A 19,268-nucleotide genomic window follows, 5' to 3' on the forward strand; every position below is an offset into this window, starting at 1 on the left:
GAAACTGGAAATGTAAAATCTGGGAATTATACAAAACCCAACTTAACCAACTCTTAAAACTAGTGAGACAGTGATTGCTGTGCTAAGAGACAAGCTAACTGCTGTTAGCAATACAAGCTAACAACACTGTATTTCATCAAATTTCATGCGCATACTACTTTGTGTAAGATTTAAAAAAGATCTAAGCTTTTAGTAGAGTAAGCATTTAACAGCAAGTCATCACTTTTGAAACAGATGGCAGCCATATTGGATTTTTTTTTTTTTTTGCCCATCACTGATGAGAAACTACCAGCTTTTTTTTGTAAATGCAAAACAGAACAAACTGAAAATATTACTTTGATGATGTTGTAAAATAATCTCTTGGTGTGGCGGCACTTGGAGACCTCGTTTTTCTTTTCTCCTGACTGAATAGTTTTCATTTGATAGAAAGATAAATAAAAAAATATTTCTCCTGCTGCTAAATATGGATTTTTGCAGTTTTAATTTTAGTAATTATAGTTATGATTTTTCATACACAGACATAAAATAAGGAAAAATGTCACTGTGTGAGACGGCCTTTCCTTCCAGATTAAGATTATTTAAGGTAAATATTTATATATTTAATATTTTAAAAGTAAAAGATCAAATTTCAGTACTTGATGTCAATAAGATGAAACAGTAGGCCATTTACAGATCCATCCATCCATATCTTCAGCAGGTCAGCAGGTTTTTCTTTTCTTTAATTTTTTTTAAAAACAAATTAGTGATTCTACTTCATATCCTGGGATAACTACCACATCATTTCTGAATTCTTAGGCTACTGACAAATGTGATTAACACAACGTGCTTTCGCAAAGTTAAACTTTTAAGAAAAAAGTTTTTATTGAACTTTTTTTTTTGTCAGCAACAGACAGCTACTTGTGCACTAAGCTGAATTATTTCTGCAAGTATTTGATTTACCAGGACAATTTCTAATACTGACTTTCAACTTTGCCAAGCTGCAATAACTACCATCTAAAAACCTCCTCTTCTTCATCTGTTCAGATCTTATGGTCCCATCTGCCTGTTACATCCTTCATCTTCAGTTTCCAGTTCTGATACGATCCTGAAAACAAACTTTCCATCTGATTTTTTTTTTTTTTTAGTTTATTTTATTTAATATTCCTTTTCATATAAAGGAAAAGTACAATCAACGGATCAGCAGCTGATCCATTTAACAGCACCTGTTAAAGGGACAGCTCCGGTTCTGAGATGAGATTCAGCCTCAGAGGTTATGGCCCATCATTGTTTAACATGTCGGGCGGTAAACGTCTGCCATATTAACACGAGGTTTGTGCAAACACAGGTTTTGGGTGGCATCAAAATGTACAAAATAGAATTAATAGAATAAATTCAGTTTGACCTAAACTCAATGATGCCAAAGGCAGCATAACCAGTTGTTAGATTTTGGCGGCGATTATATTTATGTATAGGACCAGGGTAGTTTGGTAAGTTTTTTCACTTAATAACCAAAATCATAATTTTAAACTAATTTTTGTGTTTACTCATGTAATCTTTTTCTTATATAAATACCTGTAACAGTTTGGCACAACAGCAATACCAAAACTGAAAAAAATCTACAGAAGCTTGTAGAGATAATATTGTCTTATAGCACTGTAACTGGATGCTATTTTCAGAAAACCTTGTTCTTATTTATTTTGTCCTTATCAGCTCTGATAGAAACAAATTACCTCAAGCTTATCGGCGCTAAAAAATTGTTATTTAGTTTAGATTGCTTTCCTGTCAAATGTTATTTATGGGTACTCTCTAAAAACTATGGAGATTTTTTGAATTACATAACATTATCTATTTTTGTCTTAAGACAAAATGTTGCTAGTTAATCAATCAATCAAATTTTATTTGAATAGCACATTCCAGCAGCAAGGCATTTCAAAGTGCTTTACATCATATCAAACACAGAAACACAATGCAACATAAAATCAACAATCAAAACAAAGCATTAAGTCAAGTTCCATCAATAAATTTGTAATTGATTACGTTTCAAATACAATCCTAACCAGGTGGGTTTTTAGTCGAGATTTAAAGGAAGTCAGTATTTCAGCTGTTTTACAGTTTTCTGGAAGTTTGTTCCAAATTTGTGGTGCATAGATGCTGAAAGCTGCTTCTCCTCGTTTGGTTCTGGTTCTGGGGATGCAGAGCAGAACCAGAAGACCTGAGAGGTCTGGAAGGTTGATACAATAACAGCAGATCTTTAATGTATTGTGGTGCTAAGCCGTTCAGTGATTTGTAAACTAACAACAGTATTTTAAAGTCTATTCTTTGAGCTACAGGGAGCCAGTGGAGGGACTTTAAAACTGGTGTTATGTGCTCTATCTTCCTGGTTTTAGTGAGAACGCGAGCAGCAGCATTCTGGATCAGCTGCAGCTGTTTGATTGATTTGTTGGACAGACCTGTGAAGACGCTGTTGCAATAATCAATACGACTGAAGATAAACGTATGGATGCGTTTCTCTAGATCTGGCTGAGACATTAGTCCTTTAATCCTGGAAATGTTCTTCAGGTGATAGAAGGCCGACTTTGTGACTGTCTTTATGTGGCTCTGGAGGTTCAGGTCAGAGTCCATCACTAATCCCAGGTTTCGGGCCTGATTGCTGGTTTTCAGTTGTAATAACTGAAGCTGTGCATTGACTCTAGATCGTTCCTCTTTAGGTTGAAAAATAATAACTTCAGTTTTGTTTCTGTTCAGCTGGAGAAAGTTTTGGCACATCCACACATTTCTCTGTTCTAAGCATCTGTTCAGTGATTGGATGGGGTCAAAGGTCACCTGGTGACGTCGTAATGTAGAGCTGTGTGTCATCTGCATAGTTATGGTAGCTAATATTATTTCCTGTTATAACCTGAACTAGTGGGAGCATATAAATATTGAATAAAAGGGGTCCTAGGATTGAACCTTGGGGTACCCCACATGTGACCTTTGATCTTTTGATGAGAAGTTTCCAATTGAAACAAAGAAATCCCTGTTCTTTATGTAGGATTCAAACCAGTTAAGCACTGGACCGGAGAGTGTTAACACCAAGACACCATAAAAAGTAGCATTTCTATTCAAGTCAATTCAATCCAACAATACTTTATTAATCCCAGAGTGAATATAAATGTTGGAATTCAGATTGCTGACTGCTGTTGGCAAGAACAAACTCCTGTAGCTGTCTGTGCTACAGTGGTTCTGATGAAGCCTCTGACAAAAGACGCTCTGTCGGAATGTAACAGTCCCATGAAGAGGAGGCTCGTGGTTGTCTGTAATTTTGTGGATTTTATGAAAAATTCTTCACGCCATGATCTTCTTCTTTATCAGGTTGTTTTCAAGTCTCTGGTTCTGATAAACCAAACAGATGGTGGCAGAAGAGCTTTGACCCTCCACAGCAGACTGGTAGAACATAATATTCAGATCTATCACACCATGAGAATCAGATACCAGCCCATGCCTAACGTTTTTTCATTTCAGGTGTCAAAAAAAATAAAAAGGGACACCTGGAGTATGCTCCTACCAAACTTTTGAATATTTAATAAAGAAAAGGAACAACTCACCTACGCACGATTCCCCGTTGGCGGAAAACAAGCCGTTGTCATGGTAGCCGTCGCGGCACTCGCAGTGGTACCAGCCGGGCAAGTTGACACAAGTGGATTTACTATCGCACTCAACAAAGCCGTCCGCACACTCGTCAATGTCTGAGGAGGAGGGTGGGGAGACAGCAAGACACATACAGTCAATTTATGTTTGCTTCAGAATCAGCTTTTTACACTCAGTCAGATATTGCGCTTTCATTCTTGCCTCTTGGGCGTCCTAGACTCTGACTGATTCATAATTAATAAAACAACTTGTCTTGCATGTGAGAGCATCCAGACCAAAAGGCTTTATTGATCAAAGACAATTTTGCAGCCAGAGAATGACATCAGTATCAATAAAAGATAGCAGGGCATTAAAAAAAAGAAAGAAAACTAACTGAAAACACGAAGCGCATTCTGACGAGACAGAGTCGTAACAAAAAGGCCCTGGCAGGAAGATGTAGCAAAATGCATTGACATGCAGGTAAACAGATTATTTCCAAAGTCAGTGCACTCTCGATTTATTTTATTGAGGGGGAAAAACTCTGTCATGTGAAAAAAAAAGACCCTGAACAAATGGCTCTGGCACGGTTTCTTTCAGCCGTTGGGTGGCTGCTGTCGGTGGATGGAGCTTATGTTTATTTTCACAGAACTGCACTCAAAAAAAAACCTCGTCTCCGCTTCCTCTTTCAGCTCGTCTTTATAGCAACGCTGAGATTAAGTGCTCCGGGTTTTCTCCTCCCCACGTTTGTCTCCCCGTCGTTCTGCGTTCGTCGGTCTGTTCTTGTTCTTTGTATCTCCTTTTCATACGCTCACTCTTCTCCCCGCTTACAACGGGCCAACGTTAAACCTCTTGGTTATTATAGCAGGCGTCCCCGCAAACATCATCCAAGAACTATTCAGCTGTTAACAATGAGCATAATGCGCACACACGCAGACACACACAGAGAGAGAGAGATTACTCTGATATTTCGGCTAACATTTAATTAAACCCGGGGCCAGACCCACGTGAAGGAGGGAATAAAGCCTGTTATTATGCGGCGGGGCTAAATATGTTAGCTCCCCGACATGTGCCATGATTAAATGTGTCTGCTTGGCCAGTGATGGCTTTTTTATGATTGTGCATGATGCATGATGCTTTGCTCTCATTATGAAAATGGCAGTGTGCCGCGTATGACCTTCTTCACATCTGTACTGCAAAAGTATCCCCCCACTCTACCCACACACACACACACACCCCACCCGCACACCCCGACAGAAGGGCTCCTGGTCCCCCACCAACCAGTCGTAATAGGATTAAGATCTATTGGCTAATGAGCCCCCGGCCTTTAAATAGAAATTCTGCAGCAGATTAACTGTTGATCAAAATGTCCTGCAGATTAAGGTTTTACCGTGTCCTGAAAAGGCACCTCTTCAACCTGTTCACATTCTGCCATGTCACAACCGCAAACATTATTGTATTTCGTTAAAACGTTTTGCAAGTAAATATTCGGAATTGTGATTTGCCTTTTTTTTTTTTGCTCCCCTTTACACTGATTCCTCTAAATACAATCCTTTGCAAACAATAGACTGGAAAAATACAAAATCTTACCAAATATCTTTGTCTAGTTTCAGGATTAGACAGCTATTAAAGATGAACACCGGATTTAATAGTGAGGGTTAAACTACACGGAAGTAGATTTTTTATTTTTTTTTGGTAATTATAGTAATTTTAAGGCTAAACTGCAAAAACATAAAATCTTACCAAGCATTTTTGGTTAAATTTCTAGTTCAGATATCTTAGTGCACTTGAAATAAGACAGAACAAACTTACAAGTAACTTTTCAGCACGATATTAAAAGCTTGCTTTAAGTCAATAATTTCTTAATATTAATGGAGTAGTACAGTGGTTCCCAAAGATTTTCTGGGCCCCCCTATAGATTACAATAAAAAAAAACCCAAAAAAGAAAAAAAAAAGAAATCAACTGGGCACAAGTATCGTTCAACCAGACATGAACCTATACACATACAGTATTTTGTTTTCAAATTCCACTAAAGTTTATTTCACACTTCAGATTGCAACAAAACACACTACAAGCCATCTTTACAGTGAAACTTTTGTGTAACAGTTTTTTTTTCATCCATACTGCTTCCCGCGCCCCCCCAGCAATAGCACTGCGCCCCCCCCCCCCCCCCCCCCCCAGGGGGCGCGCCCCACACTTTGGGAACCACTGAAGTAGTATAAGATATAAGTGAAACAATCTGCCAGTGGAACAACTTATAGTATTGTAGAGCTGAAACAATTCCTCGAATGATTCGAGTACCTCGATAATTAAAATTCATCGAGGAAAATTTATGTGCCTCGAAGCTTCGTTAAATTATGTTTTGTTATGTAGCGCACCGTGTTCCGGCCGGATCATTATTTGCGCTCTCATTTCTGCCTACGAGTTGTTGTGAAGTGCTAGCAGCATGGTGTCGAATTGTGTGATGTTTTGGGGGAGAAATAAGGATTGTTGAAGCTTGCGGTGTGATAGTTGGACTACGACAGCATTTGTGGCGTTGGAATATCGCTTCGTCACGGTTTTAGAGAGAGAAAGAGAGAGAGACAGAGAAATCAATTCCTTGGATAATTGTGAAAATAGCCCTATAATATTGTAACTCATAATATGGAAAAATAAATTATCGAGGACTCTGAAAATCCAGCCACATTTGCAACGGAATGGTTTACATCTTTGTGCTATAATGGCCTACTCAAAGTCTGTAGCTAAATCTTATTGAGATTCTGTGGCAAGGTATTGAAGCGAATGTTCTCAAACGATCTCATCTTAAATCTGGCTGACCTTGAGACGAGCTAATTTCAGTCTTCAGATTGGTGAAGCCATATTCTAAGACTTACAGCTTTGATTGCAAAGCATTTACTCAGGAAAAGTTATAAATTAAAACAAACCTAACGTGTCCAATTTGTAAAAGACGAAATATTTTTTTGCCTTTCAGAGGTTTATTTGTGAGGAATTTCCAAAACATGCTTCCCTTTCTATTTTGTGATCATCCATGACAGAAAAAGCCAATAAAATACAACATGGCTTGCTGCTTTTACAAGACAAAAAGGTGAGAAATCTCTCACCTCTCTGTATTTATCTAAAAAATGACTTGGACAGTCCATCAGCAGGTTTAAAGCGCTATCTCAGCTAGATGACTTTTGTATTTCACTAATCATCACCACGAAGACAGCAGAGTGGCTCATTTTCTCTTCTTAGAGCAGGTTTCAGGCACACAGCTTCATATCAAAAAGTCCACAGCAAACAGTATTTCACCCCAATCATTAAAAATTATACTGCCTTCTCCCCGGCTCTGAAGAGAATTATCCGATACGTTTTTCCGCCTCTGAATGTCAGGATGATAAAAAAGAGAGAACCTTTTTTTTAAAAAATAAGGGAGGGGAAAAAATGCATGAGGTGCATTGCCAGTATATGGAGAATTTCAAGCTGAAATTCAGCCTCCGCATTTCCTGCTGCACGAAGCAGTTTAAAGTACAACTGTGCCCGTCAGATGCTATTTATACCAGGCGGCGATGATGAAGCGAATGTCTAAAAATATGCAAAATGGGTTATTTTCAGCCGGTTTCATTCAGGTATTTAAAATGCTCCGCTGTCTGGCGATAACAACAGAGGCTTACACCCTCTACAAAAGATTTGTCGCTTTCCTCTTTTATCTTCGCAAACCTGTCAGCTGCAATTATGCCGCCGCGCCGCTGTCAAATCAACTTTTCAAGTGCCTCCGTGCTTTCAGCATGGAGAAACTCAGTCACACTTTTGACACGGTTACATGGAGGCACAGCTGGGATAGAGCGCTTTCTCGGTTTTTTTTTAAATCTTTTTTTCTTTCTAAATGAGAAGGGAAGATCGTAGCAATTAAATCATCAACAATGACAGTCAGACAAGGCCGCTGCCGAGAGACGCCGTCCCAGTAGAATCAAGAGGCTTTTGCCTTTTGTTCAATCATACATGGGGACGGCTCGGTAGTTTCACTTGTTAAATGATGCCGCTCTCCTCCCTGGGAAAATGAAATGACTACACAAACAAAAATGAAATTGGCCTGTTTCTCTTCCACTGGAAAGGTCAGAAGCTAAGTCACTGCCGTTACCCTGGTGATGGGAAAGACACGAAAATGACTGACATACCTTGTGTACGTGCAGACAGAGCAGCGCGAGGAGGTGAGGAGGTCAAAGAAGAGAGAAGGGAAAAAGAAAGGAGGAGGAGGAGAAGGTAAAGAAAGAGAGAACAAGTGAGTACGAGAGAGACTGCAATTATATTTCTTGTTATCCTGAGTGGCAGTCCAGAAACAAGAGCTCTATTAAGGCATCTCTCGAAGGACAAAGTGGAGGAAGAAAAAAAAAAAGCATCCGGATTTTCCTCTGAGCGCGTCTTATGTCTGCTTGCCATGAAACCGCCCTCCTCCAGTTTTGTTCATCCGCCGCCTTCACCTTCCCAGGTGTTTCTTTTTCTCAGTCTATAGCTCAAAGCCGAGGCAGAAACAGAGGTGCTCTCATTATAACCTCCGGCAAACCCTGGCAGTCTGCTGTCTCTGTGAGCAGAAAAAGGGCAGAATAAAGACGTAGATTTAGCCTCACCTCTGTACGGCTTTTTTTCATTGTCCATGCTCACAATAACCTCTTCACTTCGTCCTATTTTTGTCTGTCGCTGATGGCAAGCTCATTTCTTTTACCTTTTCTTTGTGTTCCCCCTGTTTCATTGTTCGCCTTCTTAAGGTTTCTTCGACAAGCAGAACTTTGTGCCAAAATTGTTACGGCTGCCAAATACGCCTCCAATACAGAGACATAATTCTCACCCAATTTCAATATCCATCTTACATGCTTCATTACGTACAGGAATTGATATAATTCAAGCATTTGCTTCTGTTAATTTTGATTAATTGCTGGATGGGTTGCGAATATTTTCACTTCAGTCTACAATATGTTGCAGTCCACTTCCTGGTTCTCTGCTTTTAAGGAACTGTAATAGTCCACATCCCTAAAGACTCTAATATCACATATCTAAACGATTAGAGATCTGTGACACTGAACCCCATACCAGCTAAATGCCTTGAGAGACTTAAAGAAAGCTAAACCACCAACATTCGATCAATTTGCATATAGGGAGGACAGATCGACAGAGGATGCTAGTACTACATGGTCCACACACTTCTGGGAGATCTAGATCTCAAAGGACCTTTGCAAAGCTGCCGTTTAGTCGAGTCTAGCTCAACTTTCAATACAATATGGCCAAAGGAACTGTAATGTTAGATTTAACAACACGCTATGTAGCTGGATTTTGGACTTTGCACCAAATCGCACACAGTGTGAGAGAGTGGGAATACGTCCTCCACTCGTTCCATCAGCACAGGAGTCCCTCAAGGCTGTGTCCTTAGCCCACTGCTCTATGCTGTCCTCACTTATGTCTGTATAGCTTCATTTTTAAATAAGCTGATGACATCACAATGTTGGGTCTCATCAATGGCAACGAGACAGCATGCAGAACTGAAGTACATCAAGGTGTTACAACCACCCCTTGGTTCTCAACATCAAGAAAACCAACAAAATAATTGTGGACTTTCTCAAACAAAGTACGAACATTCACTCTCCAATTGATGTCGGAACAAAAGCTGTTGAGAGGGACACAAAATTCAAGCTCTTTGGCGTTACTATGACGTAGAACCTGACCTGAGGTACTAACATCGTTTCAGCCACCGGTAAAGGCTCAACAACATCTTTTCTTCTGGAGGAAAATGAAATTGGCCAAAATTCATCAGCAGCATATCATCAACTTCTACAACTGTGCTGTTGGAAGTGTATTCTCACTAAAGTGTGTTCATATAGCAGGTGGTAAAAACAGCTGGCACCTCCCAGAGATCAGAAGTATCTGTGCAAGTCGTTGTTTGAGACGATTGAAGAACATCTTCTGGGACAGGTACGTCCCAGTACATGACCTATTTTATACCCTCAGACAGAAGGTAGTTCATAAGCACGGTTGGTAAATAAAATGATTTCAAAATAAAATGCTAAGAGGACTTTTAAACACTCTTTCTCGTTCTTTAACTAAAGGAAGAAGTTTCTGTTGTCATCTTTTTAATCAAAGTAGCTTAACAAGGATGCTGACAGCTGTAGCCCATTTCCTGTGTGTGTCTTTCTTAAGTGACGAGCTTCGCTTTTGCTTGAGAAATCCTCTCAATGTAGTTTTTCCAACAACATTTTTTTCCTTCTACTCAACTTCCCATTAATGATTGGCTGTAGCCAGCTTTTTTAGCACAACTGATATAAATGAACATTTTAAATATTCACTGAAATGCCCTTGTATTCCTGAAAGGCATGGGTAGATTTTTCTTTTAGAGAAAATAACATCTTCTTTAACCTGTAGCTGCTAACAGATTTTCCTGATCAGCCAACCTTTCATGTCAGATCAAGAAAAGACTCCTGATCCTTCAAGTTCATGGTAAAGGGCGAAGAACAGACATTCCCTTGTCGATGCGCACTTGATTTTTAAAAGAGGAAATAAAGCCTAAACAGCAGCGATTCATGGGGAAATCCAAGTCAAACCCAGCTTCACGCAGAGTTCCTGGAGATGAAAAAGACACTGAAATGCAAATCCGTATCTGCAAGCACTTGAGTGGGAGAGTGGGTGAGTAATCAAGGGAAACTGGAAACAAGACTTGTGAACAATTTCTGCAGGAACACTCTGATAACACTCTCTTATGTAATCCCTCCGTCTTTACAGTAAAACTCAGTGCGCGTGACTGGCAATTATTAGTAAAAAATAAAACAGAGTAGCACAGGTGGGTTTTCAAAGGTCTGTGCAGTTGTTTCTTGAACTTACTGTACAGATGCTAACAAATTGCTCCGGCAGCTCCCAGGTTTTATGAGTGGGAGGATATATGTCTGAAACCGACTGGGAAGAGAGCAAGCAGAAGCAACAATGGTTGCACGTGTGATCCAGATACAATTTAAACAGTCTTGAGTTTCATAGATTTGCAGATTTCCTGTAGATGGATGAACATCACCTTTTTAACACTATTTGAATACTTAAGCACAAGTTGGTGAAAATATTAGTTTAAATTGTTGGGTTTTTTTATTTATTCTTTTTGGTGTAACTTGTAAAGTATTAAAGAAATACATTCTTTTGGAGTTAATAATTCAGTGCTAATGAAAATTCTCCAAACTGAGTTTAAAAAAATTACACTGAAAAGCTCCGCCTCCTTCCACCATCTACCAGCAAAGTTTTCAACTTCCCTGCCTTGTTTGAGAATCACGGTAAGTTTCCTTAATTTACCATTTTTCCAAGCTTGTTATAGTCCAAGCCACATATTAAACTAACATGGTGCTTCAGACAGAACTTGCTTTTGTCAAAAAATAAGCATTTCACACAACAAACGCAAGGAGTTGTTAGCTAGCTTAAACTTATGTGTACCTAATAAATAAAGTAGATTGTTATTGAGGTGGAAAACTTTTAAAAGCCAGAAATCAAAATGACAAAATCAGAAAAATTCAAATCTTACAACCCAGAAATGTTGAGATATTATAAATTCAGATAATTAATAAAGGAAGGAAGGAAAGATGGCCGGCCGGCCGGCCGGATGGATGGATGGATGGATGGATGGATGGATGGATGGATGGATGGATGGATGGATGGATGGATGGATGGATGGACTCCTCCTAGATGAGCGTGTAGCGACAGTAGACAATTGCTTGCACTGTGTTGTTTACTTCACAGCAATCCCTCATAGTACAGATGCATATAGCGAAAGTTAAGAGGAGTCAGTAAGATACTGACTGCTCTTAATTACTGCGCATATTCCCATCTCACATAAATAAAAAGATCCAAGCAAAAACAACAGCTCAAAAGCTGGTTAGCCAAAGTTAAAAACTGACACTTCCCTGAAGACTGATGGAAGCAGAACAGAAGGAAAAGTGAACAGAATGCTTGTTTACTCAGCATGTTTCACTTCTGCACTAATAAAAGCACGCTCTTTCATTCTGTCAGTCTTCAGAGCGGTGTAGCTATCCCTGTGCCCAGTGTTGTTTACTGCGTACTAGCAGCTACAGCATCAACCTGTCCCTGGGAGACGTGTCATTTAGGCAAAAGCAGCAGGTTGCTCCCAGCTAAACGACAGCTCCGGCCATTAGCGGGGCCTAATTAAGACACACTAATTATAGCTGATGGAGTGAGTGCTTTGTAAAGCCGTCTCTAAATAAATAATGAATATGTAATCATCGTGCTTAAACAAGCCGCTTGAGCTTAAACAGTCGCAGGCCTGCAGGCCTTGTGGGTAAACCGCGGCGCAGAGGAGGGACAGCTGCAGCAACGCGTCGTGGGAGCTGTCAAGGAGCGGAAAAAATGAATTCGCTTTTAATTATTCACTACCTGAGCACGAGTGCTGGGTGGGATGAGCCCAGGGGAGATTCAGGCTGCGATGAAACTATGATGTTGTGCTTTCGCGAGTTATTATTAGCAGGCACGCTGTGGCCTTTGCTCTTTGAAATTATGCAACACGAGCAGCTTTGATACCTGTTAGCTGTTGAATGTTTTTTTTTCACACAACAATGCTTTCCTCCTCCTTAAAGTGATGCGGCTATGTTTTTATTGTTTGCTTTTTATAATTTTGTCTAAAATTCTGACACTATTCCTGATGTATAAGGGCATATATTAATAGAGACAAATATCCTAAGATTCTGGAAAGTAGGGCAAATAAATAAATCAAAAGCAGCAAGCAGCACTTCCATTGCCTTGTCCCTTTCTTTTTTTGGAATAGAGAGTAATTAACGAAACAGTTTTCTAACAAAACAAACGTTTCAAGGCATCCTCTCTGAAATTGAAAGGCACTTCCTCTACTACTTGAAAATGTTGTGTTATGAGCAACTTTAGGTTACAACTGCCTATTATTGTCAACAAAAAGCAGACAGTTTTATTAAAAAAAATAATAAAAAAAAACCCTTCTTGTTTTGCCGCTCTTTGTCCTCGGTACTTATCCTTTTGCTTCACCAAACTTCGTGGTTTTACTCATAAAAACCTTGTTCATCCTCTTACCCCGACCCCTTCCTAATCCTCACTTTGATTTCCGCTTTTCTGCTTCCATTTAGACATGTTATCATAAATCACCTCCTATTTGCAGCCTTTTGCTCTCCTCTCTTCTGGTGTGACAAGATATCCCCCAATAATTAAATACCCCCATCCTTTTTTCTTCACTTCATTTGTCACACAGATCTTCTTCAAACTCGTTTTTGTCTGCTTCCCATCTCTTTTACTTTCTTGTCAGTCCCCAACATGATACACGGACTTCATACAGAAGCATAAAACAAGAAGAAAAAAAACACGCTTAAAAGCTTTCACTGCGATTAATATCTCCGGCGAAGAATCAAAACATCTTTTTATGCGGACATCGCTTTGGAAGAAGATGAGTAGCCGTAAAACATCAGGAGTTGGGGAAGCTGCGTTTTCGCTATCAATAAAATACCAATTTATCGTGCGGGCGTAAAACCGTGCAGCTCCTTGATGATGCTCTTGAACAGCAGCAGGTAGGAGGCGCAAATCTAAATTGGATCATTAATGTTGGACATAAAAATCTTTTACCTCTTTGTCCTTGTCCTTAAAGAACAGAGTTGATGCTAAACTGGGACTCAACGTGATTCAATGCCACTGATTAAAAGTGCCCACAAAAACTGCAGATGAAATGAAAGATGAAAAGGAAGAGGTGTGCGATCTCAGCATCTAATCAAGTAAAAACCTCTCTCCTCAGCAGTCCACGCTGTCCTCCGAGAAACTAGCAAGAAGCCAACGAAGGACAGCTGAGATGGTCATTAGTTACAGAGCTGACAGCGTGGTGACGAAGAGTTCCAACTGTTGCCCAGGCGTCCTAATAAGCTTAGCGGGAGCTGAAAGGAGAGGATAATGAGCTGAAAATAAGAAAAAAAAACCATAATCGAGCCGTATTTATCTGACAGAACAAGTCCACCAACTCAGTCAGTAAACACACTGAGACTTGAGGAAGCAGCAGGTATTCACAGATGTTAGAGTCCAATTTTCTAACATAAAGGCGTTTTAATGTTTAGCATACAAGATGAAAAAGTTCAGACCCTTGCACTGATTTATATGACAGAGTATTAGGGCCAAACTAAGAAAAAAAATACAAATAAATTAAAGTACTTATTTTGGGCGTGCTGTGGTGGCGTAGGGGATAGTGCGACCCACGTTTCGTCGCAGGTTCGATTCCCGGACCTGGCGATATTTGCCGCACGTCTTCCCTCCTCTCCTTCCCCCTTTCCTGTCAGCCTACTTTCATATAAGGGACGCTAGAACCCACAAAAGACCCCCTGGAGGGGAAAAAAAAAGTACTTATTTTGGTCATATTATTGTAATTTTAGTTTTTAATTGTCTTAATGTGGCCCTACTACTCCATCATACCTATAAGCATCTTATTTATGAGATATTTAAATGTTAATTGAATTTATAGCGCCTCGAAAAATCCTTTAAACTTAAATGGTTCTCTGGTGAGCTGAGACCAAACTTTTACTTCAGCATGGAGTTGGTGTTAATTCAGATTTTCATGATATACGTAGCAAAGATAAGAAGAAGTGTAGCTCCTCTTCTTCATCAAACATATTTAAACTAAAAGCTTTTCAGAGGAAGGTCGGTGGAATTTCATATCCAACTAATCCAAAATGGCTCCATAAGCAGTCAAGGCTGAATTGCTTCTCTCTGATTTGCTTGGTGTCCAACTGATGTTACGGGAGACAAAATTGCTGAGAGCAAATGGAAAGAAAAACAACATCAAAGAGGACGGAAAGCAGCAAACCTGGATGTATAATTTAAAAATAAACCTAAATTGATTTTATTACATACATTCAAATTCAGTGAGGAAAAACAGCAAGTGGGAAAAAAACAAATAGCTCCCTCCTTCCCCTCTCTCCCCCCCAATAGCCATCTTGTACCAAAGCACTGTGGGAGAAAATCATCAGCCAAACAACGCAGGCCTCACAGAGTCCAACAGTGAAATCTGCTGGTGGATGCAGTTGCATCTTCCTTCTAAAATGAAAACCACATTACAGCAAAATGAGCCTAATACTTCCACATTTATCCATCGCACTGTGAGGAAATGTGGGACAAAGAGCTAGCCTGGGGCTACCGTGGCGGCTACGCGACATGTTGGGGGCAAACATTACATGGCTGGCCCTTCGTCCATTTTTATCTATGACTGGAGTGGATGTGCCCAGCCGCAGCTGTCTCCTGCATAATTCATGGCGAGTCAGAGTTCTCCACTAGCTGCTGCCTGTCTGTCAGCACTGCGTGTCCCCTGTCCTCCCTTCCCGTATTCCCACTGAATGGCAATGACAAGGCTGGGAAGTGCACACCCACACACACATTGTCACCAGATTACACAAGCAGACCCGAGCTGAACAGCGCCGTCCCTCTCAGCTGCAGAGAAATAAACATGCTCAATTACGCTAAGAGCGTGCGCCCAATTACACATGGACGTGTGACGATCTGAAATCAGGTGGCAGGTTGATGATGTGCGTGAGCACCGCAGATACTCGTGCGCACAGGGTGCATCAGCGTCATCGTTCAGCAGCTTGTGACAGGCCGTCACTCTAATGCCGCGGCATCAGGAGCGGCCGAGTCCCTGGGGAGGCCTCTAAAAGCTCACAGGGTCCTGCGGGTGGGGAGTCTGAAAACCTAACGAAAGCTTTTCCATGTTCATCCTGCGAGCTCTGCTACTCCTCTTCCTCCTCCTCCTTCTCCTCCAGCAACCGCATTCCACGTCCAAATTCAGGGAAAAACTCAGTAACCCCGTCCGTCCCTCCCTCCGCATATCCCATTCCAGATCTGCATCTGTCAGCTTTTCCCCTTCCACCCGAACATCTCCGTATCATCCATTCCGCTTCACCTCCTTTTACCCGTTTCCGAATCGCTCCCTCTCTGTCCTAACCCTTCCTCGAATTTTGCATCTGTCACTCTCCCCCTTACATCTCCATCTTTTCTACCCAAACTGCTGCTCTCTCCTCCTACTGCTAGAACTGGAGCCGCCATGCATCCTAGCAGCAGAAACAGCCCGCACTGGGAGTTCCTGTCATGCTGTGGAAGCAGTAAGGAGAAGCCTTTCTTCCAGAATGAGTGACTGATGGAGTCCCCTAACAGTGCCAGAGGCCTTAGCCTTGTAGCATTGGGGACCCGATGATGGTCTTGGGGCTTAAAAGCACAACGAAGGAACATCAGCATAGTGGTTGTCACAGTGCTTGAGACATATGAGAGTGATTGTCGGAGAAGCAGGAGAGATGCACTCGCCAGCATCTGTGGCGGCAAACTTCATGTCGCTTCAGGCATGAAAATACATGGGAGAGTTCTGTGTGTGTTGTGTGCAACAATCGTACAGGTGAAATTTCAAGAGAATAATACCTTCACTACCAGACAGCTGCTTTGGACTATTACCAAAAGATGTAGAATTTAAAAAGAGGCGGCGTTAGTCATCTACTAACAAACGAGCACATGAAGAAGCAAGTGTGGGAACAAGGTGATTTAACATATCACCAGTTTTACTTGGGAACTTGCTCCTGCTAATTGTAGACTTGGGTCGATTTTTCTTCGTAGAGTGTTTGAATCAAACCTACGTCATCAGTCGACAATGATACACAAGTGCTATTTGTAAAAAAGCGGACGGGCGACATGTATTCCTCGTAGAAGAGCGAGAAACTCCTCCTTAGACATAACACTTTGGAGAAATGTTACCTTAAAACACTTTAAAACAATAGCAAAATAATCCAAAAATTTAAAATAAAAAACTGACATCAAGCGTTGCAAGTCTATGGTCAGACATTAAAGTTTTAACTTTCTAAAATGGATTTCTGATTGCTCCCTGAAATTCATTTGATTTCAGCCATTGAACTACATTCGACAAATCCTCTGCATTACTTTAAGAGCTTTACAATATTTTTGTAAGGTCCAGGTATTGGTCTGGCCGCTCCACATCGATCAGCATATTGCTCTTGAACCAAGTTGCTGCTGGCTAACTGGTGTATTTCAGGATGTCTTGTCGGAACATCAGATACAATCGAGCAATTTTGCTTTCATCACTTCACAAAATGCTGTGCCATTATTATTTGGGCCAGTCGTTGTGTTCTCTGGCAGATTGTAACCACTTCAGCTGTTGCTTTTTTTTTTGGTTTAACAGTCGGACATTTGGGGTCTTTCACTTCATGTAGGCATCTTCTGGTAGCAGTACAGTAATCACAGCTTCTTCCTTATATCTGTATGTTGTCTTTCATGACTTTGTATTTTTCTGTTTTTATGGTGTAAAGCCCTTTGAACTGCCTTGTTGCTGAAATGTGCTATACAAATAAACTTGATTTATCGATTTATTGATAAACTTGTAATCAAAACATGCCAATCATTGAAAAAAAATATTGTAAATACCCATGTTGCTGTGATTTTCTAAAAGGTATGCACTTTAGCTAGCATCCTTAATCAAAGGCCAACTGTTGACAACTCAGTACTTACAGAAAGAACTCGATAATTGAGCTCCCCGCTGTTATTATCTTCGAACACAGAGCCTTTAAAATCACACAGAACCAGCAGCATTCATGTCCTGCCTGTTGAGTCTGGTGGTTTTCTACTGAACAAATTGGTTAATGCTTTATGCAGAAATACAGTTACAGCCAAAACAGTAACTGAGCTGGTTTGATGCTGGACAGCTATAATTCTGCTTCCAGTGAAATGTAACATCTTTTAATAGGTTCACTGTCCTGCGCCTTTTTGTCAAAGCAGCAGTGCAGCCGAAACAGACCTACAGAGAAAAAGGCTGAGATGTAAACCCATACAGAGGGTAAAAAATATGCAATTATCAGAAGTAATAATTGCTTCTGACAATAAGGGACATAACTGTAACCTTGTCCCTTAAGTTATTCATAAGGGACAAGGTTAGGAAAACTTTCCTCAACCCAACATGGGAAAGATGATAGTCATTAGACTGGGTGAAAACTCTAAGACGCACATACACACTTCCTTTTTCTTTCCTGGCTTATCATCAGCACTATGAGGAAATTAATTTACTTTAAGATGGGCAGTAAAAAGGATGCCTCATAAAAAAGGGCACTCAATCAATAGCTGGACCAATGAGAAAAGCTCAATCTGCTGCATTTGGATGAGGAAGGACCCTGACTGAAGAGCCATGACTTTTCATTAGGTTGGCCACTTGCCTCCCGAACGATACTCCATTAAAGATTGAAACGGATTTTACAAAAAGTGTTTGCGTGTTGATGCAGAAGGTTAGAAAAAGCTAATTACACCACCATGGTTACCCGAGGAAAGATACAACGTACGAAGAGTTGGAAATGTATTCATGAACCAGGTTTAAGTTAAAGCTACAAACATCTGTGTACTTGAATTTGGTTCAATTAACAAGTTAGCACAAAGGAGCACATAACCGTAAGGTTTCATAGTTTTCAAGTATATGCATATATTTTGTTTTTCTAACTATAAATGGGTCTCTAGTCCACGTGAAAATCAAATGTGCCTTTGAACTGCACCAGTGTTCAACTGTTCAATTGAACTGAACAGCCATAGTTTGTTTTTTGGTCCACATCAGAGTTCGATTACGCGTTCACACCTCTCCAAACAACCTGGAGTTTCTGGACAAAGAAACTAGGGTTTGATTAAAGCAGACTAATTAAACTCCCTTATCTTTAGGGATGTATCCTAAAAATAAATTACATAAAGTTGGACGATTTGGTAAATTTGGTAATTACGTTACATCTAAAGACAATAGGTTGTTTTTATTTAGGAGTGTAAAAATAGAGGGCTAAATGCAAATGTATGTCACACGTATCAGGTTATTTGTAAAAACTCTTGAAAACCGTTAAGCATTTTCATTTCACTTCACAATACTTATTACTTTTTGTTGGTGTGCCACATAAAACACAATAAAATTGTGGTTGTAATGTTATTAAACGTGAAAAAGTTCAAGTGGTTCAATTATTTTTTTAAAGGAACATTCATGGAGTAAGATTTGTTGCAACGAAAACATGATATTTAGGCTATAGGGAGAATGCTACGCTGGTTAATGGAGGCTGTGACATGATACGATTCCCATTCTGCTCCAAAGCCGTACAAATCCTCTACGAGGCCTTCGGACGAGGCGCAGACTCATTACTCGCCAGAGAGCACAGACGCACAAAGTCATCAACGCTCACAGACACAAACACCGACTCAAGCGGACAATAACTGCGTTTGAGTCACAACTCCAACAACTACTCAGCATTTAGCAATCATCTGTTTGTGTCAGAGCTCTGACGGCAGACAGCTCCAAACGCAAAAAGTAATATGTCATTCTAAACAAGATCCCAGATATGCCAAGACAAATACAGGCTCAGCCCTAATCACCTGAAACCCAGTTTCTATTGTGGGTTTTTTTTTCTCTCCACTCTTCCCTGGGTATTCATAAATCTTTGTCCTCTCTTTAAGGGAGAAGAAATGAAACACAGGAGCTAAGCCGAAATGAAATCCTACCTGTTTCACACCTCTCCCCCGTAAATCCTTGCTGGCAAACGCAGTTGTTAGGTGAAACGCAGGATCCTCCGTTCTGGCACAGTCCATCACACATTGCTGGAGACGCACCGGAGGAGAAGAGCCATTACTCTCAAAGATTAATGAGCATTAACTGTGTAATTAG

At 40.4% G+C, this 19,268-nt stretch overlaps 1 protein-coding gene across 1 annotated transcript in view; it reads right to left on the reverse strand.

The window, feature by feature from the left end:
* Window positions 1-19,268, reverse strand: part of nell2a (neural EGFL like 2a) — a 101,009-nt gene that overhangs the window by 15,567 nt on the left and 66,174 nt on the right. The window contains exons 15-16 of the mRNA XM_032588831.1: window positions 19,106-19,201; window positions 3,564-3,704 (exon numbers count right to left, since the gene is read on the reverse strand). Of these exons, the coding sequence (XP_032444722.1) occupies window positions 3,564-3,704; window positions 19,106-19,201 (237 nt within the window). The remainder of the gene's footprint in view (window positions 1-3,563; window positions 3,705-19,105; window positions 19,202-19,268) is intronic.

This window comes from Xiphophorus hellerii, chromosome 2 (genome assembly GCF_003331165.1).
Source record: "Xiphophorus hellerii strain 12219 chromosome 2, Xiphophorus_hellerii-4.1, whole genome shotgun sequence".
Classification (NCBI taxonomy): domain Eukaryota; kingdom Metazoa; phylum Chordata; class Actinopteri; order Cyprinodontiformes; family Poeciliidae; genus Xiphophorus; species Xiphophorus hellerii.